Source organism: Pollachius pollachius (genome assembly GCF_949987615.1).
Source record: "Pollachius pollachius genome assembly, chromosome: 2".
NCBI lineage: Eukaryota > Metazoa > Chordata > Actinopteri > Gadiformes > Gadidae > Pollachius > Pollachius pollachius.
In genome coordinates this window covers 34,604,304-34,631,437 of record NC_136935.1, presented here as the reverse complement: position 1 = coordinate 34,631,437, position 27,134 = coordinate 34,604,304, and the positions used below count along the sequence as shown (strand labels likewise).

General features: G+C 45.8%; 2 protein-coding genes across 2 annotated transcripts in view; one reads left to right on the top strand and one right to left on the bottom strand.

The window, feature by feature from the left end:
• The window catches only part of LOC307070625 (rho GTPase-activating protein 7-like), a gene marked incomplete at its 5' end in the record, with an annotated part of 92,598 nt that extends 88,104 nt beyond the window's left edge, over positions 1-4,494 (bottom strand). Inside the window, one exon of the mRNA XM_079729184.1 lies at positions 2,608-4,494. Coding sequence (XP_079585310.1) covers positions 2,608-4,494 — 1,887 coding nt within the window. The remainder of the gene's footprint in view (positions 1-2,607) is intronic.
• A 9,381-nt stretch (positions 4,495-13,875) lies between these two features.
• On the top strand, positions 13,876-26,403 carry slc44a1a (solute carrier family 44 member 1a). The gene is made up of 16 exons (XM_079731042.1): positions 13,876-14,151; positions 14,332-14,418; positions 14,840-14,982; positions 16,135-16,271; positions 16,497-16,590; positions 16,944-17,113; positions 18,203-18,292; positions 19,112-19,254; positions 20,028-20,214; positions 21,576-21,744; positions 23,066-23,222; positions 23,568-23,651; positions 24,145-24,282; positions 24,593-24,829; positions 25,936-26,010; positions 26,106-26,403. Exons 1-16 carry the CDS (start codon positions 14,128-14,130, stop codon positions 26,112-26,114), a joined length of 1,944 nt encoding a protein of 647 aa, XP_079587168.1. The 5' UTR covers positions 13,876-14,127; the 3' UTR covers positions 26,115-26,403.
• The last annotated feature ends 731 nt before the right edge of the window (positions 26,404-27,134 follow it).

Sequence of the window (27,134 nt, the reverse complement as noted above, 5' to 3'; positions counted from 1 at the left end):
AGAGAGAAAGATGATGAGAGGGGAGTTAGCTATACAGATAGGTGGAAAGAAGGTGAGAGACAGAGAGAGAGAAAAAGAGAAGAGCGAGAGAGAAGGGCGAGAGAGAGAGAGAGAGAGAGAGAGAGAGAGAGAGAGAGAGAGAGAGAGAAGAGCGAGAAAGAGCGTGGGAGAGAGAGAGAGAGAGAGAGAGAGAGAGAGAAGAGCGAGAAAGAGCGTGGGAGAGAGAGAGAGAGAGAGAGAGAGAGAAGAGCGAGAGAGAGGGCGAAAGATAATTACCTTATAGTATGGTTATCTTTTCATGAACTTCTGTATTGCTATTTGTTATGTTTATTTACCTATTATTATTAGTGTTGTTCAATGAATCATGTGTGGCTTTGCTTTAGCGACATGTATTGTACATATGCCTTGCTAATAAAGCCAACTGATTTGAATTGAACGGAGAAGGGAGGAGAATGAGCAGCCAGCTCAGAGAGCGGTCCGGTGGTGACGTCAGACTTTTCAGCCCATCTTTCGGGCCCCGAGGTCGAGATAAGGCCCCGTTGGTGGAAAACAAATAAACACCCTGACAAAGAGCACGCTATCGTGCCATCCATCTCCCAGCCATTACAGATAGCCAAATGGCTTCATTTTCCCCCAGATTATCCTCCTCCGACAACAACAGCAGCTATCTCCCGGGGCCGTGATGGGCCCCAGACAACAGAATTAAAGTGTCTATCGACAGCCATCTCCTGCCTGCACCTCCGGGCGCTATACATCAGGCATGGACACTAGCCGCCTTCTGCTAACAACAAGATGTATCAAGAATTACGGCGCTAATTCAATAAATATGAAGCTATAAATAAGGGGCCCGATCAGGTGGATCCATGTGATGAAGGGGAAGGTAGGGGTGAGGCGCCTTGCTCTTAGGCGTAGTCTGTGGAGCAAGAGGAAATCGAACCCAGTAACGTTCAGCTGGGAGCCAAACAGCCCAGCCGATACACAATGTTCCGAATCATGTATTTACCAGATGGAAATAACTTCCCAATGCAATTCAGTTCAACAATGAGCCCGGTAATAGCTCATCACCGGGTCCCGTGTCTGAGCTGCAGCTCTTGGGCCTCCAGCCAGAGTGAGGCAATGGGCATGCTGAACCCCCTCGCTACCAATTCAATTAGTCAGTGTGTGTGACCTACACGTGGGGAGAAGCCCCCGACGTCCCCCCCCCCTGCCGGCTGACTCCGCTCCGAAGACATTCCCTGGAAGCCTGTCTCCTGAATAAACGGGCACCCCGCTACGTCCGAGCGCTCCGAGCCCAGCGGAGCGGCCATTACCGCCATATGGTGGAAGCATTGAACCCGAGGACTCCTTTTTTTACGGCTCACTCTTTTTTTCCATTTACAGCAGCAGAGGGAGAACACATTCTCAGAGGTGGTTGATTCAGGGGAGGTTTCACCTCAACCGCTGCACAAACGGTTGCTAACCGGTCATAGAAAATGCCGGAGGCTTTCCGCTTCCCCTCATTTTGCCCTGTGACTTCAGAGCGCCCTTTCCTCCATGGCAGCTGGCATTTATTTTTACGTCAACGACGCTGAGGTGTCCAACATTTGTGCAATTTATCTTAAACAGCTTCATGTGAATTGGATATGGTTAGATGTGGGAGTTTGTCAGATAAATATTCAGGATGCTGTCAATGTGAAGTGAACCATGAACTCTAAAGAAAGGGTGAGACATACAAGCGCCCAATTGCCCCTTGGCTATCTATGGGATGGCCAGGTTTCGGGTTTTTGGTCAAAGCAAGGTAACAGCTTGTATCTACAGTGGTATTTATATTTTAAACAACCAGAGCGTATCACAAGCAATATGGCTAGGCTGAAATACGATGCCGTCAGTGATTGGTCGGCTCTTCAAAACAACATACCTATTTGACGAACCCCTGTGTTGTCAATATAACATCGCTGTTGTTATTATTCCTGGAATAAGGGACATTTTATGGCTTGACCTACAATAACTATTTATTTTATGTGGGTTTCATTTCCAGTAAAAATTTGATAATAGTGTCACATCTTTAGTTCCATCACTGATGATGATCAGCCATGAATGTCAAACGAGTGTAAATTACATCAGCGGTTTAGCGCCCTGGCTGCTTAGCCTTCTAGTGGTTTAACTAGCTCTTAGCTTTCCACCGCTCTGGTCAATGCAGTCCTGTAGGAGTGTGTGTGCGCTGTGAGCTCTAAACTGCCGTTACGGAATCCATGCCCTTATAGGACCTTGTTTTGCAACCCGAGGGTTGGGAGAGACAGAAACATTTGACAGATCCCACTGTCGCAGATCTGTAAGCATGCAAGAGTGAAGTCATTGTTTTCCAGCCGGCGAGCCAGCGAGAGCGAGACCGAAACGCTGTGGTGCCCAGTTAAGTGTTGCTTATTACAACAAAGAAATCATTTGAGGAATTGCAGTGTCGGGACTGTGATTGCAAAAGAGATTAGAAAGATAAATAAAAACAAAAACGCTCCTTTTCATTTCTGCAACTGTGCAATCCACTTTCCTACAGCACTAGAACGCAAATGGGGTCCTACTGAAACATATAAAAAGGGTTGACACTTATAATTGAATAACCCATTCATTTACCTTTTTAACCCGCATCTTCACCAAGCTGTCATCCTTCAGATCCTCAGAATCGCTCATCTCGTGGGGACCAAGAGTCGGCCGCTGAGGGCCGCAATGTGCAGCGACCGCCTGCGCTGCCCCCGTCTCCTCCGTCTCCTCAAATGTGGAGCATGTGGTGTCTGAGCCGCGGTGTTTGCTCTGACCATCTGGCCCATCGCAGGCAGGTGGCTCACCTAGGTAACAGCCAGAGGCTCGGTTGTCAGGGAGTCCATGTGGTGTGAGGTCATCCTCCACCACCTCTGCTGAAGCCTCTGTCTGAGGTCTCTGGAGGGTGGTGGTGTTTTGCTTTGAGTCCATATTGGTGGGTTGTTGATCCAATGGCACGAGATTCAAGGCGTTATTCGTGGGTGTCTGCGGCGTTGGATTGTTGTCCGATTTGGAAGAGTTAAACTCGAGAATCGTGTCCAGTTTTGACACGCTGTTCTCTAGCTGTCCGGGTTGAGATTTGGTTTGGCTCTCTGAAAATGTCAAGTCATGGGATACTGGGCTCCCGTCGAGATTCACAGAGGACTTGTTTTCCATATTTTCCTCCTCACACTGAACGGTGTTTGTTACTAGTCCACTGTCCAGTTGTTGTTCAGATAACACATGGCCATTGATTCCCTCGGTGCACCATTGAACTTTAACATGCATTCCACCAGCCATTGATGAACTCTGGTTGACTTCAGCCTGGCCGTTGAGTTCAGCCCTATCCTCCTCTTGGTTCTGATCCACCTCTGCGATCCCAACGTCATGCAGCGCTAACACAATATGGTGGAAAACCTGGCTATCACAACTGTGATCCATCTCCTCCACCGCGGATCCCTCTGACGCCTCCGGAGGTGAAGGTGCCGCCTGAAGTTCACCCACCAGTGTTGTGGGGAAATCTAATCCTTTTACCTTATCGACAGCATCTACGTTCCTGCGTTCTGTTCCTGCTGTGCTGCATTCCTCTTCCGCGGCATCGGTCACTGTCTGCTCCGTAACCCGGTTAGCCCGCAGCCATCTGTCGCTATCTTCCACCGGGTCGGATAAGCGGCACGCTACACCTGAAGATAAACTGCAATTCATCCCGGCGTGAGATGCGGGGAAGATTTCCTCCTGCCTCTCGGTGTTGGGAGGGACAGCGTCGGATTCTGGTTCAGCAGAATAGGTCAACGTGGCGCCCAGGGGCTTGGAAGGCTCGCCCCGACCATCTGTTTGGCTCTCCATTGTTTCATAATAATCATAAGTCTGATTAACGGCAAGCGCGGACAGTAGAGACCCTTTGTCTAGACTAATAGATATACACGGTTGTTGTTGTGGCTCCTCGGAAACCATGTGTGCACCAGTGACCACGTCGTCACTGACACCGCTGCCACCGCCGTTAGCGACTCCATCGCTGTCGCCGTGTTCCGTACTGTCTCCAAAACGACTGATTTCACAACAACTGTCGACTATGCCGTTAATAACTGTGAGGCTCGATGGTCTATCTTTGGAGTCCGGGCTGGGAGCCTCCTCCCTCGGCAAGCCTAGGAGACACTGTGACCTGGGAGACTCAAAAACTCCACTCTCCTCCGGCCCGTCCCCTGAACAGCCAGTGTCCACCTTTCCGACTGCATCTTCCCGCGTCTCCCGAAGAAGTCTTGCGTCCCCGACCACAGACGCCCTAGCGTCGCTCCCCCTTGGAATCCCATCCGGCGCCGGCCGGTGGTGGCAGCACTCCGGCATGGACGCACAGCGCACCTGGCGGCCATGTTTAGAGCCGTCACCGGGGCCGGGGCCGGCGCTACGACAGCAGACCAGATCCAGGTCATCGAAGCTGTACGGTAACCCCGAGCGATGGGTCACGTGCTCCTCCCAGCTCCGTTTCCGCATGGCTACTGGCATGGTCAACAACCTCCTTCCGCTGTTAAGCCATGGGCCGTGACCAAACGGAGGACCAGATACACTCAGCTCTGCCCGTTCCTGTGGGAAGGGAACCAGAAGAATAGGAGAGGAGATCAGGGGGAGAGGAGTGGAGAAATTAGTAAAAGGAGGAGAGATGGAAGGGAGTAGGAGAGGTGAAGAATGAAGGAGTTGGAAAATTAGAGAAGAAAGGAGGGAAGAAAACAAGGAGGGAGGGGTGAAGTAATTCAAAGAGAAACAATAAGAGAAAATGAGAGGAGGGAGGAGAAGTGACGAAAGGGGTGGGCGGGAAATGTCAGTATTTTGAGATTTCAACATAAGGGCTTAACTGAATTTGCAGAAAATAATCTGGCAAGTAATGCTTCAGTTTGAAAATAAACAGCTTGACAGTCCAGGGTAGAAGAAGTGGACTGTAATTAGGTTCCATTAGTCCTCTCTGGAAGTATAAACTTAGCCAGGCCTATATAAACTGACACAAACCACATTTCTACTAAATAGTCCAACAAAGCTGCCGTTGTATATTTAAGGTGTTGCATTAATCTCCTGGGTGAATCATAGTTATTTTATTTGTGAGGATTTTTTTAATGAACTAAAATTCTTATGTAACAACCATTTATTTAAAAGAACGAGGTATCATTGAACCAAACCACCGGTGGCAATATGGCAGTCCAAAAGTAGTTAACAATCATTTGATTATTTAAAGTTATTTGATAAAAACCAGTGCCACCAAAGGGAAAACCTGTATAGCCAGGAGTTCTGGTGATGCAACTGGCTGAGCAATCAATAGCACAGAGCCTGAAGATAGCCTGATGACACTTATCTTACAATGTGGGTAAAAGTTGTGTAATGCTTATTCAGATGGATCAATGATGTAATCGTTACATACAGATTTTTTGCCTCTATACAAGCGCAGAAAAAGGCTTTTTAAAAAGTGACAGCTGTATGGTTTGATGCTGTAAGAGGTTAAAAAGGATGATATAATCAGCAATTATGGTTAGCTAGGTATATATAATTTCCACTGCATTGGTGTAGACAGAAGATAGTGTTTTGTATCTTCTTTGATCATACGGACACATAAATTAAACAATAGCAGCGTTAATCATATTTGAATATAGATACAATCCACATTTTATTTTCCAAGCGTTGTCATAAACGATACTGATACTTAACATCTAGTCTACCTCTGCTTACACGTTATGTGATCATAAACCTTAGCCATGCAAACACCAACAAAATGTACATTTTGTAAAAACCCATGAATATCCATTATTGTGCACCTTTTTATTCCTGAGGAGAGAAGAGCCAACTTCAACAGGACTTGACCTCCGACCCTCCGAGGTAAAAGCCCCACGACCACCGCCAACACCACCACCACACTTCAAATAATAAAACTCTGCTTTACTGCTTGGCTTGTATTCAAACACAGCGTTGTCCAATACAAGCGCGTATCAATCTGTTTCAAAGCAGTAGATCAGACATCCAGGGCGATGAGACATCTAAAAGGCAGGAAGATCCAGAATTTGCAACGACTCTCTTTAAAAACGATCACTCAAGAGTTTGGGGTCACCGCAAATCCATCCATCCATCGCTCGGACTCTGACATGCCTGCTTCCCCTGCACCAGTCCTTAAATCACGGTCGCGTAAACAACAAACTTTTAACCGTCCCGGGTCGCTTTGGTAGAAGCGTGTGCCACTGGGCAGGCGCTGAGGAGCCGGGGCCCAGGAGACGGCCGGGCCGGGAGAGCGCAGGCGAGACGGAGCGGCAGGAAAGCTCCACGCACCGCTTCCATCTTGATCACATTAGCACTTTTTCTGCTGACGCCGAGTGCCTGCATGAAGCCAGAGAGGAGTAAGAGGGGCCGGCACTCTTTTCTCCCCCCACCCCTCCTTACTCAAGCACAGCGCTCCTCCGCCTCCCTCCCTCCCTCTCCCCCGCCTCACTAAGACCCTCCCCGCTGGCTCTGACAGGGACTGTGACTCACATCCTTTAGGACCCCTCCCCAGCTCCCCTCCCTCCCTCCCTCCCTCCCTCCCTGGCCACACGATTCCCAAGCCGCCCCCCAAACACGAGCACACATTCACAGTCGTCCTCCGTCATTCATTCATTCTGTCCTCCACCCTCCTGAATTCCAATCTTCTTCTGCTGCTACATATGCTTCCCCTCTTCCACATCCGAGGTAAAATCCCGTCTGTTCCCACTGACATTCTCTCTCTCCATCTCTCTGCCATTCTTTTACTGCTCTCCTCTTTCGCTTTTACTTCTACTGCTGTCTCTCTCTCTCACTCCTCTCTCGCCCTCTTCTCCTCCTCCTCATGAAGACATTCTTTCCCCTAGACACGTACTACCTCTACTAGCCTGGTTAGCCTCTATCTCCCATCACTCTCCATCTCTCCTAGCTCATCTCTTTCTTTCCTAGCTTTGGAAGCCTCTTTCTCTCTTTTTTCTGTCCTCTCACTTTTTGACTTTCTCTCTCCATCTCTCATATAGCCTGGAAAACCTGTTTGTTTTTTATATCCTCCCTCCCCCTCTCTGCTATCTATTTTACCCCCGCTGGCCTGGGTAGCATGTCTCCATTTCTTCTTATGGTTACCTCCCTCCCTCCCTCCCTCTCCCTCCCTCCCTCCCTCCCCCCTATCTATTTTACGTCCCCTGGTCTGGGTAGCCTGTCTCTATTTCTTCTTATTATTACCTCCTGCCCTCTACGTCCCTCTCTCTTCCTCCCCTGGCCTGGGTAGCCTGTCTCTCAATTTCTTCTTATAATTACCTCCCTCTCCCCCTCTCTCTCCTCCTTCGCTCCCTTCCTCCCCCTCTCTCCTATCTCTCTCTCCCTCCCCTGGCCTGGGTAGTCTGTCTCTCTCCAGCAGGTTCTGATTAGGCACCAGGCTGCTCTGTGTGACCTCTGCTCCTGCCACTCTACATGCATTGGCATGAAGTGTTCAGAAATCCAAGATAATATACCTAATGTTTTTGTCAATTCAACACCAGTTTGCAGCTAAACGTTTAGGCATTAGATTATATTTAGGACAGGATCCGATAGAGATGTGGAAATATAATATAACTATAATATTTGAATAAGAAATGCATGGTATAAGTTTCACGCCAATTCCTGCAGAGACATAAGTACATGAAGAACCAATTCAACTTTTAAAGTGGACAGCGGAAAATATTAGACCATTCAAAAAGCTGATCTGGAGCAGCTGTTTTCATGTTATGATGTCACGTCAACATTTGAAAACAAGCATTTATGGGCCTCGGTTTCCAAACAAAAGGATGGGCTGTGTATACTTTAGTCACACTCTGCCATGACAAGGCCACACCCCCGGCCCCATCCTCCACGTCCCGTAAATCCTCATCAACCCTTTGATTTACACAACAAGAAAATATTTATCAGTTCCTTCATTATCCCTGCCATGTATATTGGTACGCTCAACGGAATAGGGCTGCATAAGGCTGACAGCCGACTGTCCGACTGATAACGCGGGACATGGAAGAGAGAGACTGAGAGAGTGAAACACACCAACCCCGGCAGAAAGAGGAGCAGCGCAGGAGAACCCAGGGAATACAGGGCCTGCTGTCCAGCTGTTAACCAGCCCTGCTCTCCTCCTTCCTGCCTGCTTGTCCAGATGGGGGAGAGGCGAGCGGCGGGGAGGGCCAGATGTGGTGAGAGCATTCTGGGAGGAGGTTTGTCTCGAGGGAGGAGGCCCTTCATGGGTGAACTTCGGGGGGGGGGGGGGGGGGGGGGGGGGGGGGGTTGAGTACGTACTCTGCGAAGTCACAGCTGGGAGGGGGGCCTTATGAGCAGTCTGTAGACCAGTGGTTCAACATCCTGCTAACCACATAGTGTGTTATCTTGTAGTGTTGAACCCCACCGGTTTAATTCTGGCCTGCATTTCTAGATGCTTCCCTCTCCTTTTTTTAACCCTCCCCTCTGTCTGTCTGCACGGCTCTGTTCATAAAAAGGTACAAAATGGTCAACGATATGATTTGAATTATTCAATAATGAAACGTTCTCTGGAGGTCATTGTGGTCACGGTTACTGGTTGTTTTGCCTCTGATTGGTTGGATGGAAGGGTTCACAGCAACACGCCATGCAGAACGTGATCTGAGGGAGGGAGGGAGAATCGCATCGTCTGATTGGTAAAGAGGTGAGGATATTGCAGTAATTCTAGCCGATCAGAAATTAGTTTGAGGCTCAAGGGGGGTCGTGGAGCTAATTTCTTTGCGTATGGTTGTCTCTATGTGTGCATGTGAGTATGCATGCAGGTGTGTACAGGTTAGAAGTCGAAAAAAAAGTAGGAAACCAAAACTGAGATCACCACTGGGTTTCATCTTACGAAGTCAACTTTCCCACTATACTAAAGCCACCAGAGACCCCATATCAGGCATCTAGGGGTTCTAGGGGGTTTCACACTCCAACAGGCCCTGTTGAAGAAAACCATTCCTAGCCTGAGGTCATATTTGACCAGTGAGAACCTCAAAGAGTTCCGGTGTCTGAACAGCATGTCTGGGAATCTCAGGAAGTGACTAATTTAGTGTTTATTTTCCTCCTGATTAATCACGATAACTAGGTGTTTTTTAGTTTAATAGTGCCAGCCCAATGCTACCCCCCCCCCCCCCCCCCCCCTTATCACACACGCCCACACACCATAATACATGTGGACAGTGGACGGTATAGCCGCATTGGTCACATGACCCAAGAGGTCACATGGGTGGGCGAGCGACAAAGGAAGACTTATGTGTGATGTTACTCCATATTGCTCTCTCTCTCTCTCTCTCTCTCTCTCTCTCTCTCTCTCTCTCTCTGTCTCTCTCTCTCTCTCTCTCTCTTTCTCTCTGCTGTTTAAATGGAGCACAGAGGGCCCAGCGGAAATAGTCGTGAATTCCTCACCGATATGGTTTATTATCGGAAAAAAGAAATGGAGTCTAAATCATAGGCATCTGAGGCAGAGAATTCGCTCTGGTAGGAAAACGTAGGTGAAAATGGATGAACTCCTCTACGAGGCGAATCTGTGTTGTTTTTTTCTCTCCGCCTCGTACAAAGAGCGCTTTGAGAATTATTTTTCCTTGCACCCACATTTAAGCTTTTTCAAATAGTTATTTTTTTTGTACATGCCTGTATGTACTTTGCCAAGCGGTCGGTTGCAGGCCTAGAAAAAGACGCCGGGTAGATTTACACTTAAAAAAAGAAAAAACAAAGCAAATCTGAAAAGCATATTTGGGGATCTAAAAATACCGTCTCACATACCAAACGAACCACAGAGAGATAATTTTAATTCATTCCCTTCACGTCCAGGGTGATACTGTACGGCCGCCTTGTATATACAAAATAAATCCTTCATACTCAAACGAAAAACCCAAGGTTCACCCGTATCAAGGATTCTCGATGTAGTAACCCAGGAATGGAAAACATGTTGATTTGAAAGTTCACAATTTAGCCAAAACAATGATGTATGTCAGGAGGGTTGTGACGCATATCAAGCGATCCATTGTTGCCTCGCATTATCTGTGGTATTTGACTCTATTGGTATCTATGGCGCTCTGTTCGACCAATGATGGAGAAGATCGTTGGTGCAGGGTTCCAGGGGACATCTAATGGGGGGAGGGGGGTGGATCATGGGTTACAGAGCAAGAGTAGTCACCGTGGGAACAGGAAGTGAAGAGTTATAGTGGATCCAGACCAAAACAATCTTCAGGCTACAATAATCTAAATAAATAATAATCTAAATCTTCTTTAGATAGGGGTGGGGGAGGGGTCATGTTGTGTATCTGTGTGTGGTTTGCGTCCCTATAAAATTGCATGGTTTCGGTGATTGTTTTTCCATCATCTGCCTGAAGGAAACAAATTAAGTCCCACAAAACCTCCTGAATGTGTATCCTTTATAATAATTTTGGTAGCATCACAATCGGATTATGATGTTACCCCCTGCAAAAATGAAATGGATCTTTTAGGAGAAACATTACACAAGAACTGTTAGTTTCTCTGTAAGCATGTTACTGTTTAGAGTTGAGGGACAAAATGATTGAAATTATTTATAATGACGATGACTCAGCATACAATGAAACACACCTTAAAAAAAACTTATTTCAGTGACATATCAGGCTCATTGCTGGGTGCCAGGCGCCAACTACTGCCAAATGCTACGGATAGTCGCCAATGGTGACCACCAATCATATTTTTGTTGTTGCAATGGTTTATTGTCGGTTAAATTATGAGCTGATTCAGAAAATAACGGGTAGATTGGTCACCAATAGAAATGGCTATTAATAATAACTATAATTGTTTTCTCTTTGAACCTGAGGCCTGATTCACGAAATGATAATCCTCAAGAAATTTCTTAAGATCAACTGAATTGCTTTTTATAAAATCAAGAAGAAATGGTAGATCTTAGAAGAAAGGACAACTACATTTTTCTTCTTCGTAAATCTGATCTTAAAAATCAACAGCTACAAAGATTATTGTCCTTAAAATACTATTGTGAATTCGGCCCAGATAAGAAGACAGGTGAGTAAGTGGAGTGGAGTAAGGTGTTGTCAGAGATCCAATCACTCTGCTCTTATTTTTAAACATGAAGGTACCTGGGCCAATAGGTAAGGAAGGAAGAATTTAAGGAGAATCCAATATCATATTTTTGTTGTTCTCGCCAAACTAAGCTCTAACATACAGCTGAACACTATTGAACCCTGTGTCTGCTACACTCCTTTACACACGTAATTATGTTGTCTTATGAATTTGGAGTATCACGTATGTGTACCGTCATCGGGGAAACATAAATGTATATTGATGGAAAACACAACAAGCATCACGTACACTTTAGCATCGTTCTGGGGGGTTGTCTGGCCTTTTGAGAAAGACGCAAAGAAAACAAGCACTATTTTGACTGCGACTTCCAGGCATGCATTTTCATAATTCTACATATGAATGGAGTCAAAAATGAAACTGGATTCATGGTTCTTCTCGCCAAATGCAAAAAAAGGACCTTGACTTGAGTAGAACCACATGAATCAGGTTGCCGTCGTTGACGTTGGATCGCTCTTCCAACACGACAGAGATTTCAAAACATGTATTGTGCATGTTTTGATTAAATTCAGACCAGCTTTTTTACCATTATGGTCAGGAAAAACCCAACCCAAAGCTGGAAGTAGGAGGACCAACAAGGGGTTTGTTTATGACTTGGATCAGAACAATCCAAAATGAATCCATATGCATTCAAGCGTGTACCCCACTATACTCGCAAAATTCGTAGTTGCACAAACAAAATGTACACTTGCATTTTGCCTAACCGTCCGTTAAGGTTAATGGCCTGGGCCATTTCTAGGCTAGAACTGCAGGGATATACTGTGTTCTCTCAGTGCGTATCCTTTACTATACTAGGACAATGTGTTCTGCCAAGTATCTGCAGTCTTGCCTTACTGTCAGTCAGTTCAGGTCAGTTTATGGCCTGGACTAGAAGATCCAAAACACGTTTTTATTACTGCATTCTTCCATACCAGGGTGCCCCACCATATAACAAAATGTGTACTTTCAAGTTTCTTCACATCTCTATTTGTCAGTTCAGGTAAAATCTACAGTTTATAAACGTACAGCATTTTCCCAGAATGCACTCAGCTGTACTATAAACTTTTTACCGCCATCTGCAGTCTTGCATGAACAATATTTATCCTTGTCTCTCCTCTTACCGTCGGTCATTTCAGGTCAAACCTGAGCGTTTTTTTCTGGGTTACTTGTGAAGATACTGCCGATGACGTGCACCTCCCATCACCCCTGGGGCTCTGTGGTCCATCCGCTGAGCGTGGCTCGGGGAGCCAGGAGAACGCTGTTGTCCTTGGACACCGTTGCCACAGCAGCAACCAAGCCAGGAAGTGCTGTAGGGCTTGATTCACTATGAGAAAGGAGAGAGTGAGAGGTTGATAGAGAGGGAAAGAAAGAGATAGTGAGAGAGAGAGAGAGAGAGAGAGAGTGAGAAAGAAAGAGAGAGAGGGGGGGAGGGAGGGAGGGAGAGAGAGAGGGAGGTAGCGATAGAGGAAGAAGAGAGATAGATGGGAGTGAGACAAAGAAAGCGTGGAAAAGGGGGAAAGCGAGGGAGACAGAGGCAAATGAAAGACATTAGTGAGAGACGGATGGGGGAGAGAGAGATGGAGAAAAGGAGGGAGACAGAGGGAGTAATGACGTCTGTGATAACACTTTTCAGTTTACAAGAGTCTGACCGTAATGAACTGAATTTGTTTTTTTTAGTACATTTTCCCTTATAATTACTGCCCTGTATTTAGGCTGGGATACACACATTTTCTGTCTAATAAAGTAGGAATTGTCTTGCTTTTGAATGCGTTGAATGTCTGGTTATCATATAAAGTGTTTCTGCGATTACAAGTGTGTACAGAAGCTTCTGTGTGTATATGTCCATCCTTAATTGCTGCCGTTAACCAAATATCCAACGGGTGTGTAACTAAATAATATTTTTGCAGGAACACGCTTCAATGTATTCCTCGTCCACCCTGCCCTCTCAGCGTGTATCGGATGGCCGCAGCTCAATATTGACCTTGCAGCATGGCGCTCAGGCACACGGCCAGAGGACCGTCTAGAAAGCAAATACATGGAGGAAAAACGAGCTTCTTCTGGAAACTTGACGTTCAGACCCGAAGGAGCTGCACAGGTCAGCAGGTCTAAACCAGACCACTCGGGCATAATGAGGTACAAGAAGGCTCCATGAAGGACCTGTTTCTTTATGTCTTGGAATATTTGGACCAAAATAAGTATAGGCTAGCGGTAGGATTTATCAGCTGGTGGACGGTTGCATTTTCTTAGGGTCAATTAGGCTAACGGGACACGACTCAGGAGCCTAGGTAGGATGCTAAACAACAGTAACGTTACACATGTAAACACTGTATTTGGGTGACTTTAAAAGGGAATGAAAATAGGCTTAAATATTTCCAAATTAACAGTGAATATAACATTTCCGTACCATGAAGTTCCGGACTTGACGGGTTGAACCACAGCGTCGACATCTCATGTTGGCCAAACCGTTTAAGTTTTTAAACGGCTAGGTCAATTTTTTTTTTATTTAAATAAAAAAAACAACACTTTGCCCTTGTTGCTTTAAATTTTACATATATACCCGTCTCTTTTATAGACATGAATGATAAAGGCAATGGCTGTGTCTGTGGTTACTGCTTGGCCAAAGTAGTACTTCAATTGGGTGTAAAATAAATGCGGCCGTGGCCCCAAGGGCCCCTGTGCCCTGGTGTAATTCAGCGGTACAAGGAGCAGTACCCGGAGGATCCGCTAGACGGCACCAAACACAACGCACATCACAGGCGCTGGGGGACAGGCTGCTGCCACTCCTTAGGGAATATGACCTCTTCCGCATTTTACCTGTTCAAAAAGGCGTCACACAACACGGCGGCTGTTTGTAGTAGTAAGGGAGGATCAAAACAATAACTACTCGTGCCGGTAGTTGTAAAATACTTTTTATTCAGGACGTAAACAAACGAAACTTGTGACGTGCTGCTTTGAAATGGCTGCGAGTTGAAAAAGATTGGATCTGTAAAGTAAAGTTGTTGTGAGTGAAAGTCTGCATCTGGGTCCTGTAAAGTCGTAGCTAGCTGACAATTCACCATGGGATGTTGCAGTAGTTCAGAGGTAAGTCAAACTAAATCAAATTACGGAAATGAGGATAAAAACAAAGTTGATAACTTATTGCGTAGCCAGGAATTGAATCGAATTGAATAGGTGTGTTTACACGTGAAAATAATTGAGCAAAAAAGTTATACAGACCAAAACGAATTCGTGTGAACCTTTCTAATGGTCTATGTTTTGCAGGGGAAGCGCGATTGGAAACCGCTGGAGCAACGCAGCTGCACAGACATCCCATGGCTCATCATATTCTTTCTGTTTTGTGTCGGCATGGTAAATCTTTTTTACGGTTATTTACCTGTTGGCTTATAATTGTTACCCAAATGAATGAATGAACGAACAAATCTCCCACCATTCTTAGGCTGCGCTTAGGCTGTAACCTGATATGTGTTGTAACCCTCTCATACATGTTGCATCCGTAACACCAAAACATAACTTTCTACACGTATATTATACATAGAACAACTTATAAAAACTTCTATAGCGGCAGGTTACAGAACGCACTTTGTCTAGCTATACGATTGTTTGGGCATTTAGAAAGCAATATGAAATGAGATCCACTAACTGTACACACACACACACACACACACACACACACACACACACACACACACACACACACATACACACCTTGTTTTGAATTAACTATGGATTAAAGTCTTGGTTAACAGTGTGTGTGTGTGTGTGTGTGTAGGGGTGCATATGTGGCTTCACAGTGTACACCGGTGGAGCTCTCAGGATCGTCCGGGGTTACGACAGCTACGGTAATACCTGTGGTAGAAGGAACAGCAAGATTGAGGGGATAGAGCTCAGCGGACGGAACATGACCGAGAACAAGTGAGTCTGCTGCCATTGAATGAAGTATGGTGGGGTCTGTTTTCTCTGTAGTTCATCTTAACCAGTTCTGCAAAACCATGATGCTGACAGTGAACACAACAAAATGTCTTGTTATTTAACATACGCAGGATTAAGTACGCAAGTTTTCTCTTGTCTTCTGTGATTGTAATCGGTTGGTGCTCATGTCTACAGTTTTGTTCCAGCCAAACAATGTCATTTTAGTATTTAGACCGTTATCAAGGACAACTTACAGCTGCTTCTCAGGTACATGTGCTTGCTGAAGGATACCTACAGGTAGACTGTGGCTTTGGGGAGCCATGCCAGTAGCTTTCGCCTGGGAGTAGAACCCCCTGGCTACTATCCTCCTACCCCCTGGCCCCCCTTAACGCACTTGGAACAGTAGTTTACAATCAACCTTCATGCAATCAACATTCATGGCATGCGCACAAGGCTTGTGGGAAACAGTGGGTCATGCTTCATCGATGGGCATGGCTCCAGAGGAGGCTTTGAATAGGAGGCGTCTGAGCCACAAAGTACCGTCTGTTGATCTGTGAGCAAGCTGGCAACCATGTCATCATCCTTTTCCCCAGACAAAACAAGACCCACAAGCACCATAATAAACAGCACTGTAGCAAGCTACCCTAGCACTGGAGCAAGCGACCGTAGAATTGTAGCAAGCTCTCTAGCACTATAGCAAGCTCCCTTGCACTGTAGCAAGCCCCCTAGCGCTGTATCTGTAGCAAGCAGCACTGTAGCAAGCTAACCTAGCACTGAAGCAGGCTAACCTTGCACTGTTGCAAGCTACCCAAGCACTGTAGCAAGCTACCCCAGCACTGTAGCAAGCTACCCTAGCACTGTATCAAGCAACCTTAGCTTTTAAGCAAGCAGCACGGTAGCAAGCAGCCCTTGAGCAAGCTACCCTAACACTGTAGCAGGCTCCCCTATACTGTATTAACTAAACTAGCATTGACGTAAGCAACCCTAGAACTATAGCAGTCAGCCCTGCAGCCATGCTATTGCTGGAACAAGCAATGCTAGTGCTGTAGCTAGCCATGCTAGTCACGTAACTAGCCATGCTAAGTGATGTAGCAAGCTATGCTTGCAATGTTGCACAACTTTTTAACATTTATGGTTAATTTTTCTTTACAACAGGTATGTGTTTTTCCTCGACCCCTGCAACATAGACTTCCTTAACAGGAAGATCAAGTCGTTGGCCCTGTGTGTATCTAAGTGTCCGGACGAAGAACTGAAGACATACTTCGATGTCAAGCAATTTTCACTATCAAATGGTGAGAAAATACTAAATTTGTTTTGTATTTCTTAAAAAAAAAAAGTGTAGCCTTAGCTATACAGTAAAAAGTGTTTTATGAATTCCTTAGTTGAAGTAAAAGTGGGTTGGTGGTATTTTTTAGGTATTATTTAATTGCCTTGTTATTCTGTATTTCTGATGGTTTGCTTACACATATTGTTATTCATTCATGTGCACTAAACCAACTTTTTGTTTTTTTTATCAGGATCCGACCTATGTTCATACGACCTTTCTCCTACGAGATATGTGAGCAGCTCTGAACGCTTCACTAAATGCCCCAGACTCCCTGTTCCCCCAAGGTAATCTACATTTACCCTTGAATCTTTCTGATGTTTATCAAATTAAACTAGAACTGAATTGAATAAACGCAGCCCTAAACACCCAAGGCTTCTCTATCAACCTGAAGTAACGTAGTTGCTTTGTGTTAAATTCACCATTAGTGAGCAGTGAAAAGTTCACCATTTATATTTGTGAATGCTTAGCCCATTCCCTTACTACAGTATTTTAATTGCTATCAGAAAAAGACAATTATGCTGAGATAAAAGTAAAAAAACTGTTGGTATGTTTCGTACACACTACCAATCTGCAACACATCTGAACGATATAGTCCAATCACGTGGTCCGGTTGCGCCTGTGCTTCCTGTGTTCACAGCAAGGCGGTCCGGGTTCTGCACCGCTGCGTGCCCACCGAGCTGAGCTGCTACGCTGAGCTGGCCCAGGCCTTCGTCAGCTTCGTCAACGATAGCAGCGCCATTCAGAGGGTCATCGCTGGTGTACTGGCCAGCAAGGAAATCATCCTCGGCCTATGTCTGCTGGCTCTAGGTATCGCATCTCTACAATAAAACTGTCTGCTGGCTCTAGGTATCGCATCTCTACAATAACACTGTCTGCTGGCTCTAGGTATCCCAGCTCTACAATAACACTGTCTGCTGGCTCTAGGTATCCCAGCTCTACAATAACACTGTCTGCTGGCTCTAGGTGTCCCATCTCTACAATAAAACCTGTCTGCTGGTTCTAGGTATCCCAGTTCTACAATAACACTGTCTGCTGGCTCTAGGTATCGCATCTCTACAATAACACTGTCTGCTGGCTCTAGGTATCCCATCTCTACAATAACACTGTCTACTGGCTCTAGGTATCCCAGCTCTACAATAACACTGTCTGCTGGCTCTAGGTATCCCAGCTCTACAATAACACTGTCTGCTGGCTCTAGGTATCCCAGCTCTACAGTAACATTGTCTACTGGCTCTAGGTATCGCATCTCTACAATAACACTGTCTGCTGGCTCTAGGTATCAAATCTCTACAATAACACTGTCTGCTGGCTCTAGGTATCAAATCTCTACAATAACACTGTCTGCTGGCTCTAGGTATCGCATCTCTACAATAAAACCTGTCTGCTGGCTCTAGGTATCCCAGCTCTACAATAACACTGTCTGCTGGCTCTAGGTATCGCATCTCTACAATAACACTGTCTGCTGGCTCTAGGTATCCCAGCTCTACAATAACACTGTCTGCTGGCTCTAGGTATAGTATCTCTAGGAACAAACAGGATGCCTAACAGTATATTGTAGACATTGGGGTTTGAACCTAAATCCCTGATGTTAAAGTCAAACACCCTAACCACTATGAGACCGTCCTGCCCCATTTAGTTGTCAATCATAAAAAAAAAACTATGAGCAGGGAGTTGTTTGCCGTAGGATGTCCTACCTACTCAGCTTGGAGTAGAACAAGTGAGGGCACTAACCTCCCTCCCCCCTCCCCCACCCCTCTCTGTAGCTAGTATGTAATGATGACAGTATGTAGTGATTCAGATTGGAACATTGCCAAAAGTACACAAAATAAAACAACAAAATACGATGTAAGATGAATAGGAATAACATCAAATTGTTGTCTCCCCTGTATTGTGCAGTGCTGTCCGTGGTCCTAATGGTGGTGATCCGGTACATCTCCAAGGTGCTCATATGGATCACAACCATCCTGGTCATCCTGGGCGCCGTAGGTACGCCAGGTTTCCATTTAGTAAAGGCTTGTACCTAAAAGATGCTTCGATGAGAGAACTTTGCTGAGGGAAAGCCTAAGGGAGTTCAATAGGACCTAGAGGGGCCTTAAAGGGCCAGTGGAGATGTTCTTTCAATCGTCCTCTTTGAACATATAGTAAAACATGTGGATGAATACAGAAAAGGCGCAGAACTCAGTCGACTGATAATTTGGAGAACAGGTGACTGGAGCAAGCAGGTAACTCAGTGCACGATTTCCCTGGATATTTGGCTCAGAAATGCCTCCGATTCCCGGCTTGCTGAACCAGATCAGGTCAGAATGCCCCGCTGAAGCCGGGTGGCGCTGGAACAGGTTAAAGAAGATGGCTTGGATCTGCTGCTCCTAGCCCCAGAGGGCCTGTGTGCTCAGAGTTGGGAACCAGTTCATCAAAGATAAAATGCAGATTGGAACAAAACAATGTTCCTCTTGCTCTTCAGTACTGCGTCTTGAATTTGTCTGTTAAACCTTTTTATGTTTACCCTTTTTTATATCCATGAAAACGTATGACCAAACAATTGTGATTCTAAAAGACATTTGTATTCAATGTATTTCTTGGCAACTCATAAATGTTCAGTTAGTTAGTTATTCTGGTAATTGCTATTATGGTAATTGTTGTTTTATGGAATCCCTCGCTTTTATGGTGAATATGAGTTGCTTCATAAATCCCCCGTCAGTACAAGAGGACCCCCTTATTAAACGCTGGGAGCTAAATTCAGGGGGTCTATTGGCAGACTCGCTAAGTATGGTGAGGTGTCTTAAGCGCTGTGTTCCCCCCCTGCAGGAGGCACCGGGGTCCTGTGGTGGCTGTACGCCGACCACAGGAAGGCCCTGGACAACGCCACCACGTCGGTGTTCGGGAAGGAGGTGGTCGCCGACAACGTCAAGGCCCTGCTGATCTACGCCATCATCTCCACCGTCTTCACGGTACGTACCCTCAGGGCGTTCCCCCCGCGCCTGGCTAGACCGCTGGCCCGACGAGGCCCCCCAAGGGAGATCCAGAGATGGCGGTACATCGGCGTTGGCATGTCTGACCCAGCTGCCTCTGCCTCTGCGTCTGTCCCTACACCCCACCCCTCCCCTAACGCCACAGCGGCACAGATGCTTAAGGCTTGTGTCATGTGATGCCTGTCAAAGAACAGGATATTAGGGTGGGTTTACAGTGGAAGGATTGGGGGGCAAGGGATGTCTATTGGTTTCTTAATTTATTCGTGGGGGGGGGGGGGGGCTGGATTGTACTTGGAGAAGGCCCGTTTTGGGATATACCATTAAGTCGGCTAAAATACATGTCATTGAGGATTGAAGGCATCTTGCTCAACAATGCTTTTCATGGGGTAACGACCCCAGAACCTTTCGGCTGGGAGTTGAACTCTGACCTGTCCCACATATGCTACACACTCCTGTCAAGGTCGAAAATAAATGAAAAGATGGTAAATGGATTGCATTTATTAAGCCCTTTTCGAACCTGTGGCCACTTTGCAAGGCAACAGCCTTTTTTTCTGGAGCAGTGAGGGTTATTATGCTTGCTCAGGGACATCTTCAATCTTTACTAGGAGGTGCTAGGAGTCGGACCAGCAGCCACTGCCAGTTGGGATGTCTCAGTTAGTTAGTTAGTTAGTATTAAGTAAGAACCCACTGACCCTGGAAGCGGTCAGTGTCCGTTTGGGTGTGGTGTGAACAGCGTGTTGTCCTCTGTGCAGGTGGTGCTGCTGCTGGTCATCTTCTTCATGAGGAAGCGGGTAGCGCTGACCATCGCTCTGTTCCACGTGGCGGGCAAGGTGTTCATCCACCTGCCACTGCTGGCACTGCAACCCTTCTGGACCTTCCTGGGCCTCATGCTCTTCTGGGTGTACTGGATCTCCATCTTCCTCTTCCTCGGCATCTCAGGTACAGACCACACATGGATCGGGGGATGTTGGTTTGGGTGAGAGAATATGAAAAAAAACGACAAAAATAGTCGAAAGTTAATATTGGGTGGATTCGCCTGTCAATTGTGCTCCCTTTCTGTTTTACACTCACTCACTCACTCACTCACTCACTCTCTTTGATCTGTTGTTTAGGCTAAGGATGACTGTTTCCCATAATGCATCTCTCTGAATGCTAATACCGTCGACTCCCTGGCTCTGGCTTCTGAGAGCTTCTGAGGACAATGCGGACACACACACGGATGTATTGTTATTAATGTCCTGACGCTCACCCCACTCTGGATGAGTGTGATATCCGCTGCGGTGACATTTTGAGTCTGGGTTTCGGGACATGACCTGACCACCCCTCCCCCTCCCACAAGCCTGCAGGAATCTGGAGCCAGCAGTGTGACGTAGGAGGGGTCCGGTCAAAGGACCGCTTCTCCTCCATCACACATGCACACGCATCTCCACACACACAAGCATATGCGCACACACATCACCATCTCCACACACAGACAAAAATGTACGCACGCACGTAAGCACAAGCGTGCGCCCGTTAGTTTTGCGTCACAATGGTAATATCCAAAGTGCCAGTCCGTGTGCAGAGATTGTTTGTTGGGTGCTTCGAGGTCTTGAGGCCTTACGAAGACGTATGCTTGAGGGAGGGCATGGGACAGAGAAGGGTCCGTTGGGGGCAAAAGAGTTTTAATGCAATTTAGGTTTGGGTCAGACTCTTGTTGTCAAACACTGCTCCCAACTTCATGTCTTCATGCCATTCTCTTGTTGTTCCCGTTTAGCAGGACTAGTACGATAACTTCAGCAACAACAAATAGAGCTGTTCAATATATTTCACGTAATCTGCTAAAAAAGGGCAATCAGTTTGTCAGAATAACAAGACCGGAATACAATAATAATGGCAACTATCGCGACTATGTCTGAGGAGATGGTCATGTTGTGTACACACAACTTCCGCGTGTGAATGCAGGCCCCTTGTCCTGGCCTGCCTGTTCTCTACTGGTTTGTATGGATACTGTGACTACTTACCACAGCTAAATGACACAGAGGTGTCATTTAGCAGACATTAATGTGTCAAGACATAGGGTGTCATTTATCAGACTCCTTTACTTCAGAATACTTAAAGAGACATTTGTTATAGACACATGTCATCGAGCACCATCTAGATAGGTAGGTGTGTCCTCTGGGACCCCTACAGGTTGACTGCAGACACTGGAGTTTTGTACCCAGAACGCCGGCAAGTCAGCTTCTTATCAAACGGCAACCATCAGCTTAAAATAAGTTGCAGTCTTTTCCCATAACGAGCGGCCGCCTCCGCCCCCACAGGGACCCCGATGAAGAGCAACAGCACGGGGCTGGTGGAGTTCCAGATGAAGCAGCCCTTCCAGTACCTGGTGTGGTACCACGCCGTGGGCCTCATCTGGATCAGCGAGTTCATCCTCGCCTTTCAGCAGATGACCATCGCCGGCGCCGTCGTCACCTACTACTTCACGCGGTATCCACTCGTTCATTTGTCCCCTTTTCATTAATTCAGAAAGGTAGACCTCATGGAGACTCGCGCATGCATTCATGACGTATTTAGGGGCTTCACTGGTGTTTGTTTATTGATCAGCCTTACTCATTCGTACATTTCTTGACACTGTAGGCTAGGTTTCATATCACTCTCATTCATGCCCTCATTCGCTCACCTCATTCACTTAGAATGTGATGGCTTCAACACACAAGCCGCCTTTTTATAGACACTCCACTCTCAAGCTAAATGCACTCTCCTGCGTGTGGATCTACGCTAGTGTAGGGTCTTCAGAATTGTGAGCCCAGGGAATGACTTTGGTGGTATCATTGTACTATTTGGAAGAAATCTAGTAAAACTATTATATTAAAGTGATCGGGAGACACAGTATTCAGGTGGTGTTGTACTGCACAGCAGGCACCACCAGAGGGCAGTCTCTACTTCTAGAACAGGCAGCTGAGCTGTGGGAGATGTCGAATGTGAGTGGTTATGTAACAGGACTAGTAATGCATTGTAAATATTGCCAAATATATCATCACCTCGGGAGGACCTATTCCAAGTAGAACAACAGTGCTCAACTGAGAGTGTGTCACCACAACATCTCCGTTCAGCCCAATGATCGCAGCCAGCGTTGCATAAAGTGTACTCCGGCAAGAATCTATGGAAGAAGGGCGCTGGTTTCATATCGGTTTTTATTCTGCCAGAAGTGTTCAAACCAAGCATGAGTTTTCTAAGTAGGTTAATTGACTATTAGACACAGAGCATATTAGGCTAGTCCATGTAATGAATGCTACAATGACGTCTATACCCAGCAGCTCAGAAATTGGTATGAAAAAATAAATAGCGCAAAAGCCTGCCTAGCTCAACGAGATCTCCAGGGGGCGGTTTAGATCTACATTAACGGACTAGCAAACATGGAATTGTACACATTGAAAATATGTGCAAAAGATGACATTTATCCATTCATTAAGTACTTCTGTTATTCACAATGCAGTGATGGTAGCACACGCCAAGCTCTCCATAGAAACGTCCATCCTGCTTTCATTCATAAGGTTACCAACTGTAATTAAGAGCCATACAACTTATCCTGAAGAATCTCATTTAATTATTTAGCGGACGCTTTCACCGAAAGAGACCAGCAAGGGAAGTGAGGGCTGAGAATAATCAAATCATAGTCACAATTGGAACAGTGCAGCTTGAAAAAAGCAAAAGAAAAGCAACCTTTTTAAAAGAGCTATTGTAACACCATTTGCCCTTGGACTATGTTGAACATGGTCTATCGTGTCTGGGTGTGGGAACACAACAGGAATAAGTCTGAGATCCCGACCCTGCCCATCGTCTCCTCCACGTGGCGGGCGTTCCGCTACCACCTGGGCACCGTGGCCAAGGGATCCTTTATCATCACTCTGGTCAAAATCCCCCGCCTCATCCTCACCTACCTGCACAGCCAGCTCAAAGGAAAGGTGGGTGTCCCGCCTGCCCCGGTCTCGGCCCCAGCGGTCCTACTCTGGTAGAGCAGAACCTATGGGGGATACAGCCCAGAGCCTGGGACGCAAACACTGAAAGGGGAACTCACCCGCGCTTGTAGATGATGCTTTCAGATCAAGGGATTTGAATGTGTATCAAATGTATTTCCCCAGTGTTGAACACGTACACGTCACTCACCTGATGTTGAATGTGTTTCGATCCGATGCATGTACGGCTCAGACCAGTGAGATAACATTTAAAAAAATCTGTGGTATAAGAACTGCAAAACCACAACCCTGAAAGTAAACAATGACAGCGATTATTATTTTCTCTCTCCGCAGGAAAATGCGTGTGCACGCTGCATGCTGAAGGCCTGTGTGTGCTGCCTGTGGTGTTTGGAGAAGTGTCTGGCCTTCCTCAACCAGGTAAACACCCAGCATCAGGCCATCACATGTCCATCACACAAGCTAACGTTATTCATTCATTAAAAATACTCACAAAAGTTACTGTGTGTGTGGGTGGTATGGATAATAGCAGCGTTACTTTTATAGTTTGACGACAAAGATTGGAAAGGTCGGCAGCTTGATTTTTCTGTTTCTTTTTACTGATCAGTGTTTGGGGGGGGGGGAGGGGGCCTGCGACCTTCGGTCTTCGGTGAGGGTTTCAGTTTGCATAGTATATACAACCACCTGATGCCGCCGTTTCAATTCCATTCAAAAAGCTTTATGGCACGACTATTGTTTACAGTATTGCCGATGCATTATTTATCTTTACTTTCGGTACTTGATGGAAGTATGTTTTCTTTCCCTACGAGAGTTTTGTACTTTGTTAATGCATAATAATTCCAAAAAAAAATGATATAAAATAATTTTTATGAGCGCTAACCCGCTGAAACGTCTGTTTGGTTATTGGTTTAAGAACGCATACACGGCCACCGCCATCAACAGCACCAACTTCTGCACCTCGGCCCGTGACGCCCTGGGCATCCTTGTGGAGAACGCCCTGCGCGTGGCCACCATCAACTCCATCGGAGACTTCGCCCTCTTCCTGGGAAAGGTAATTAAGAAGTGCCTAAGAGTGTTACAGGCGATCATTTGTGTAGGATTCGGCTAACTAGCTAGGTAAATGCTTTTTAATTCATGCTGTGATCAATTAGCTAACTGGCACATGCTACGCTACTTACAAAATGTTATGCTATGTTGCTAATTCTAGGCTGATAAGCGTACCCCCGTTCATCAATCATGAATGGAAATTTGTGGGCTCAGCTATGGGTTTTTCAGCTAATGTTGATGTTCTGGTCCTGATTCAGGCTTGATATTCTTCTTCTCTGTTGTGAAATGGTGTTCTTTGTGTGTGCTCCGGTCAGGTGCTGGTAGTGTCGTGCACGGCGTTTGTTGGCGTGCTGTCCCTGAACTACCAGCGGGACTACACGGTGTGGGTGCTGCCCCTCTTCATCGTGTGCCTGTTCGCCTTCCTGGTGGCCCACTGCTTCCTGTCTGTGTTCGAGATCGTGGTGGACGTCCTGTTCCTGTGCTTCGCCATCGACACCAAGTACAACGACGGCAGCTCGGGGCGAGAGTACTACATGGACAAGGCCCTGATGGTGAGTGAGAAAGAGAGAGAGAAATGGACAGGGCTCTGAGAGAGAAAGAGAGAGAGCATGCACACTACATGGACAAGGCTCTGAGGGAGGGGGGAATATATAGAATAGAGGGATGGCGATGGGAATAGAGGAGGAAAGGAAAAGTGGAGAGATGCACCAATACACATGAGTCACGAGGGCCAAATCTGGTAAATAGCAGCAGTGCGTGCATAGAATTGTGCACTGTGACGTACTTTAAACGCACTTCTGTCCAGGGGCTGAAAACTCGACCAGTCTAGAAACCATGGAACGCGGTAGAGACGAAACAAGCCTCGATGCACCAGGGTAGACCACTATTACATAGGCTACCCTCTACTATTTTAACATTTAACGGTCACACTTTAGCAAAGGGAATTGGAGGGGTGGAAGTTGAGATTGAAAAGCTATAATTTGACTGTAATTTGTTAGAAATGGCGTGAATAGCGTGAACCACTGGCATGAATGCGCGCTTGTCTCTGTGTGTGTGGGGTCGTGCGCCTATGCGTGTGTGAACGACAATGACACGGTGAAAGAGTGCTATGAGCAGATGAATGAACGGAACGATATTTATATTAAAAACATCACAGCGACAAAAAAAAGAATCAGAATCAATTTGTGGCGCTCGGTGCTGATTCTGTGGCGCTGCGCCGCTCACATTGGTCTATGTATGGGAAACACTGAGGTGGAGGCCTGCAGGTGGGGGTGAGGAAACTGGGGCTCCATGATTCATGGCCCTTCTCACAATGAGCGAGTCATTTAATTGAATGCATGCCTCGAGTTGGTGTTGAGATGTTCCGACCATGCCCTTTTCAGGGGCGTGACCTAGGGCTGACCTGTATGGCCTCCAGCAGGTGGAGGTGTTTTCTGAGAGGTCTCGGGTGGCTGCTGGTTTCAGGTGTTTCCATGGAGTCTGTTGGTCGACACCTACACTCTCCTGTTACCTGACACCTGTGTAGACGTGTGACTCAGCCGCGGCGGCCAAAACAACGGAGGAGGGAATGCGGTGGAGAAATGGGTCTTTTTCGGTTCTACGCTGGTAGAACGGCAGTTTGATCATACCTTGCTTTCCCGCTCTTTCCTTCTCCAAGGAATTTGTGGAGGGCAGCAAGAAGGGGGGCCGGTACAAACCAGCCGACGGAGACTCACGGGAGATGAAGAAAATGGTGAGCTTCAATAAAAAAATGTTCATGATTTTCTCCAGGGATGATTACTAGTTAAAGTTTTAGTTTGACGTTTTATTTATGTTTTGGCCCAACAGAATATCTGAGGGAGACTCCGGCCTTGCCAAGCGAAGCTTTAACGCCAATTACTGCAAATTTCTGTTGCAGTTTGTTGTTCTGTTTTTTACACTCCAGGTTTTAAACACTAATTAATAACGCACTTTACACAAAAGTGAAACTAATGTTTGGAGCTTTGAGGACGTTTTCTGTATTTAGTTGTTTCCCAAATTGAAAATATTGGTTGATAACCAATATCTCTGTTCGCAGTTCAATGTTCTTCTCATTCTGTTTTTAGGAATAAATTAATGTCATAATTCTTTTTTCAAAAAGCTATATCCAAAAACGTTGTATTCATTGCTGGATGTTCAAGTAAAATACTAGTTGGTTAAGAATTATTTTTTTTCTATTCAATAACTCAGGTTTTCTAAAAACATACCTATTAAATAAATCGGTAGCCTTTCAATCATTTTAATCTAAAAAGTTTTTGATATTAATAGTTGGAAAGGCTATATTTCAATGTTTTTTTTAATAAGGATTTATTAACTTATTCCTGTTTTTTAAAGAAAGTTGTAAACCACATAGACTGGATTAACATGCTTTATAATCGTGCTTTTTAACATGATTATAGTTGGCTGTTAACTTTTTCTCTTTAAAAGTTTGTCAAAGTGCCTTCACGTTGACCTTTATCTTAATAAAAAGTGCGTCAAGCCAAAGATTTCCTTGTTTTATTTGTTGCTACTTTGGTTAATGCAAACATACTATAAAATCTAATAGAGACACAATAACTATGAAGTATACAATTCTACAAGTCTCAATCCTAGTTAGGGCTTGTGCTTTATATAGAATGATATCCGCAATGTTAAGTGTGATAATGTAAACATGGAACATTGTGTATCAAAACAGTATGCTTTTCCATGCATATAACGTTTGAAAAGCAAGTCAAGTATAATGGAGACATGTACCCGCTCTCACCACACGGTGGCGGTAAATATTTAAATACGTTAACACATTATTATTCTTAAAAACTGCTTTGTCTTGAAAAACGAAATGTTATCTTTCAATGCATA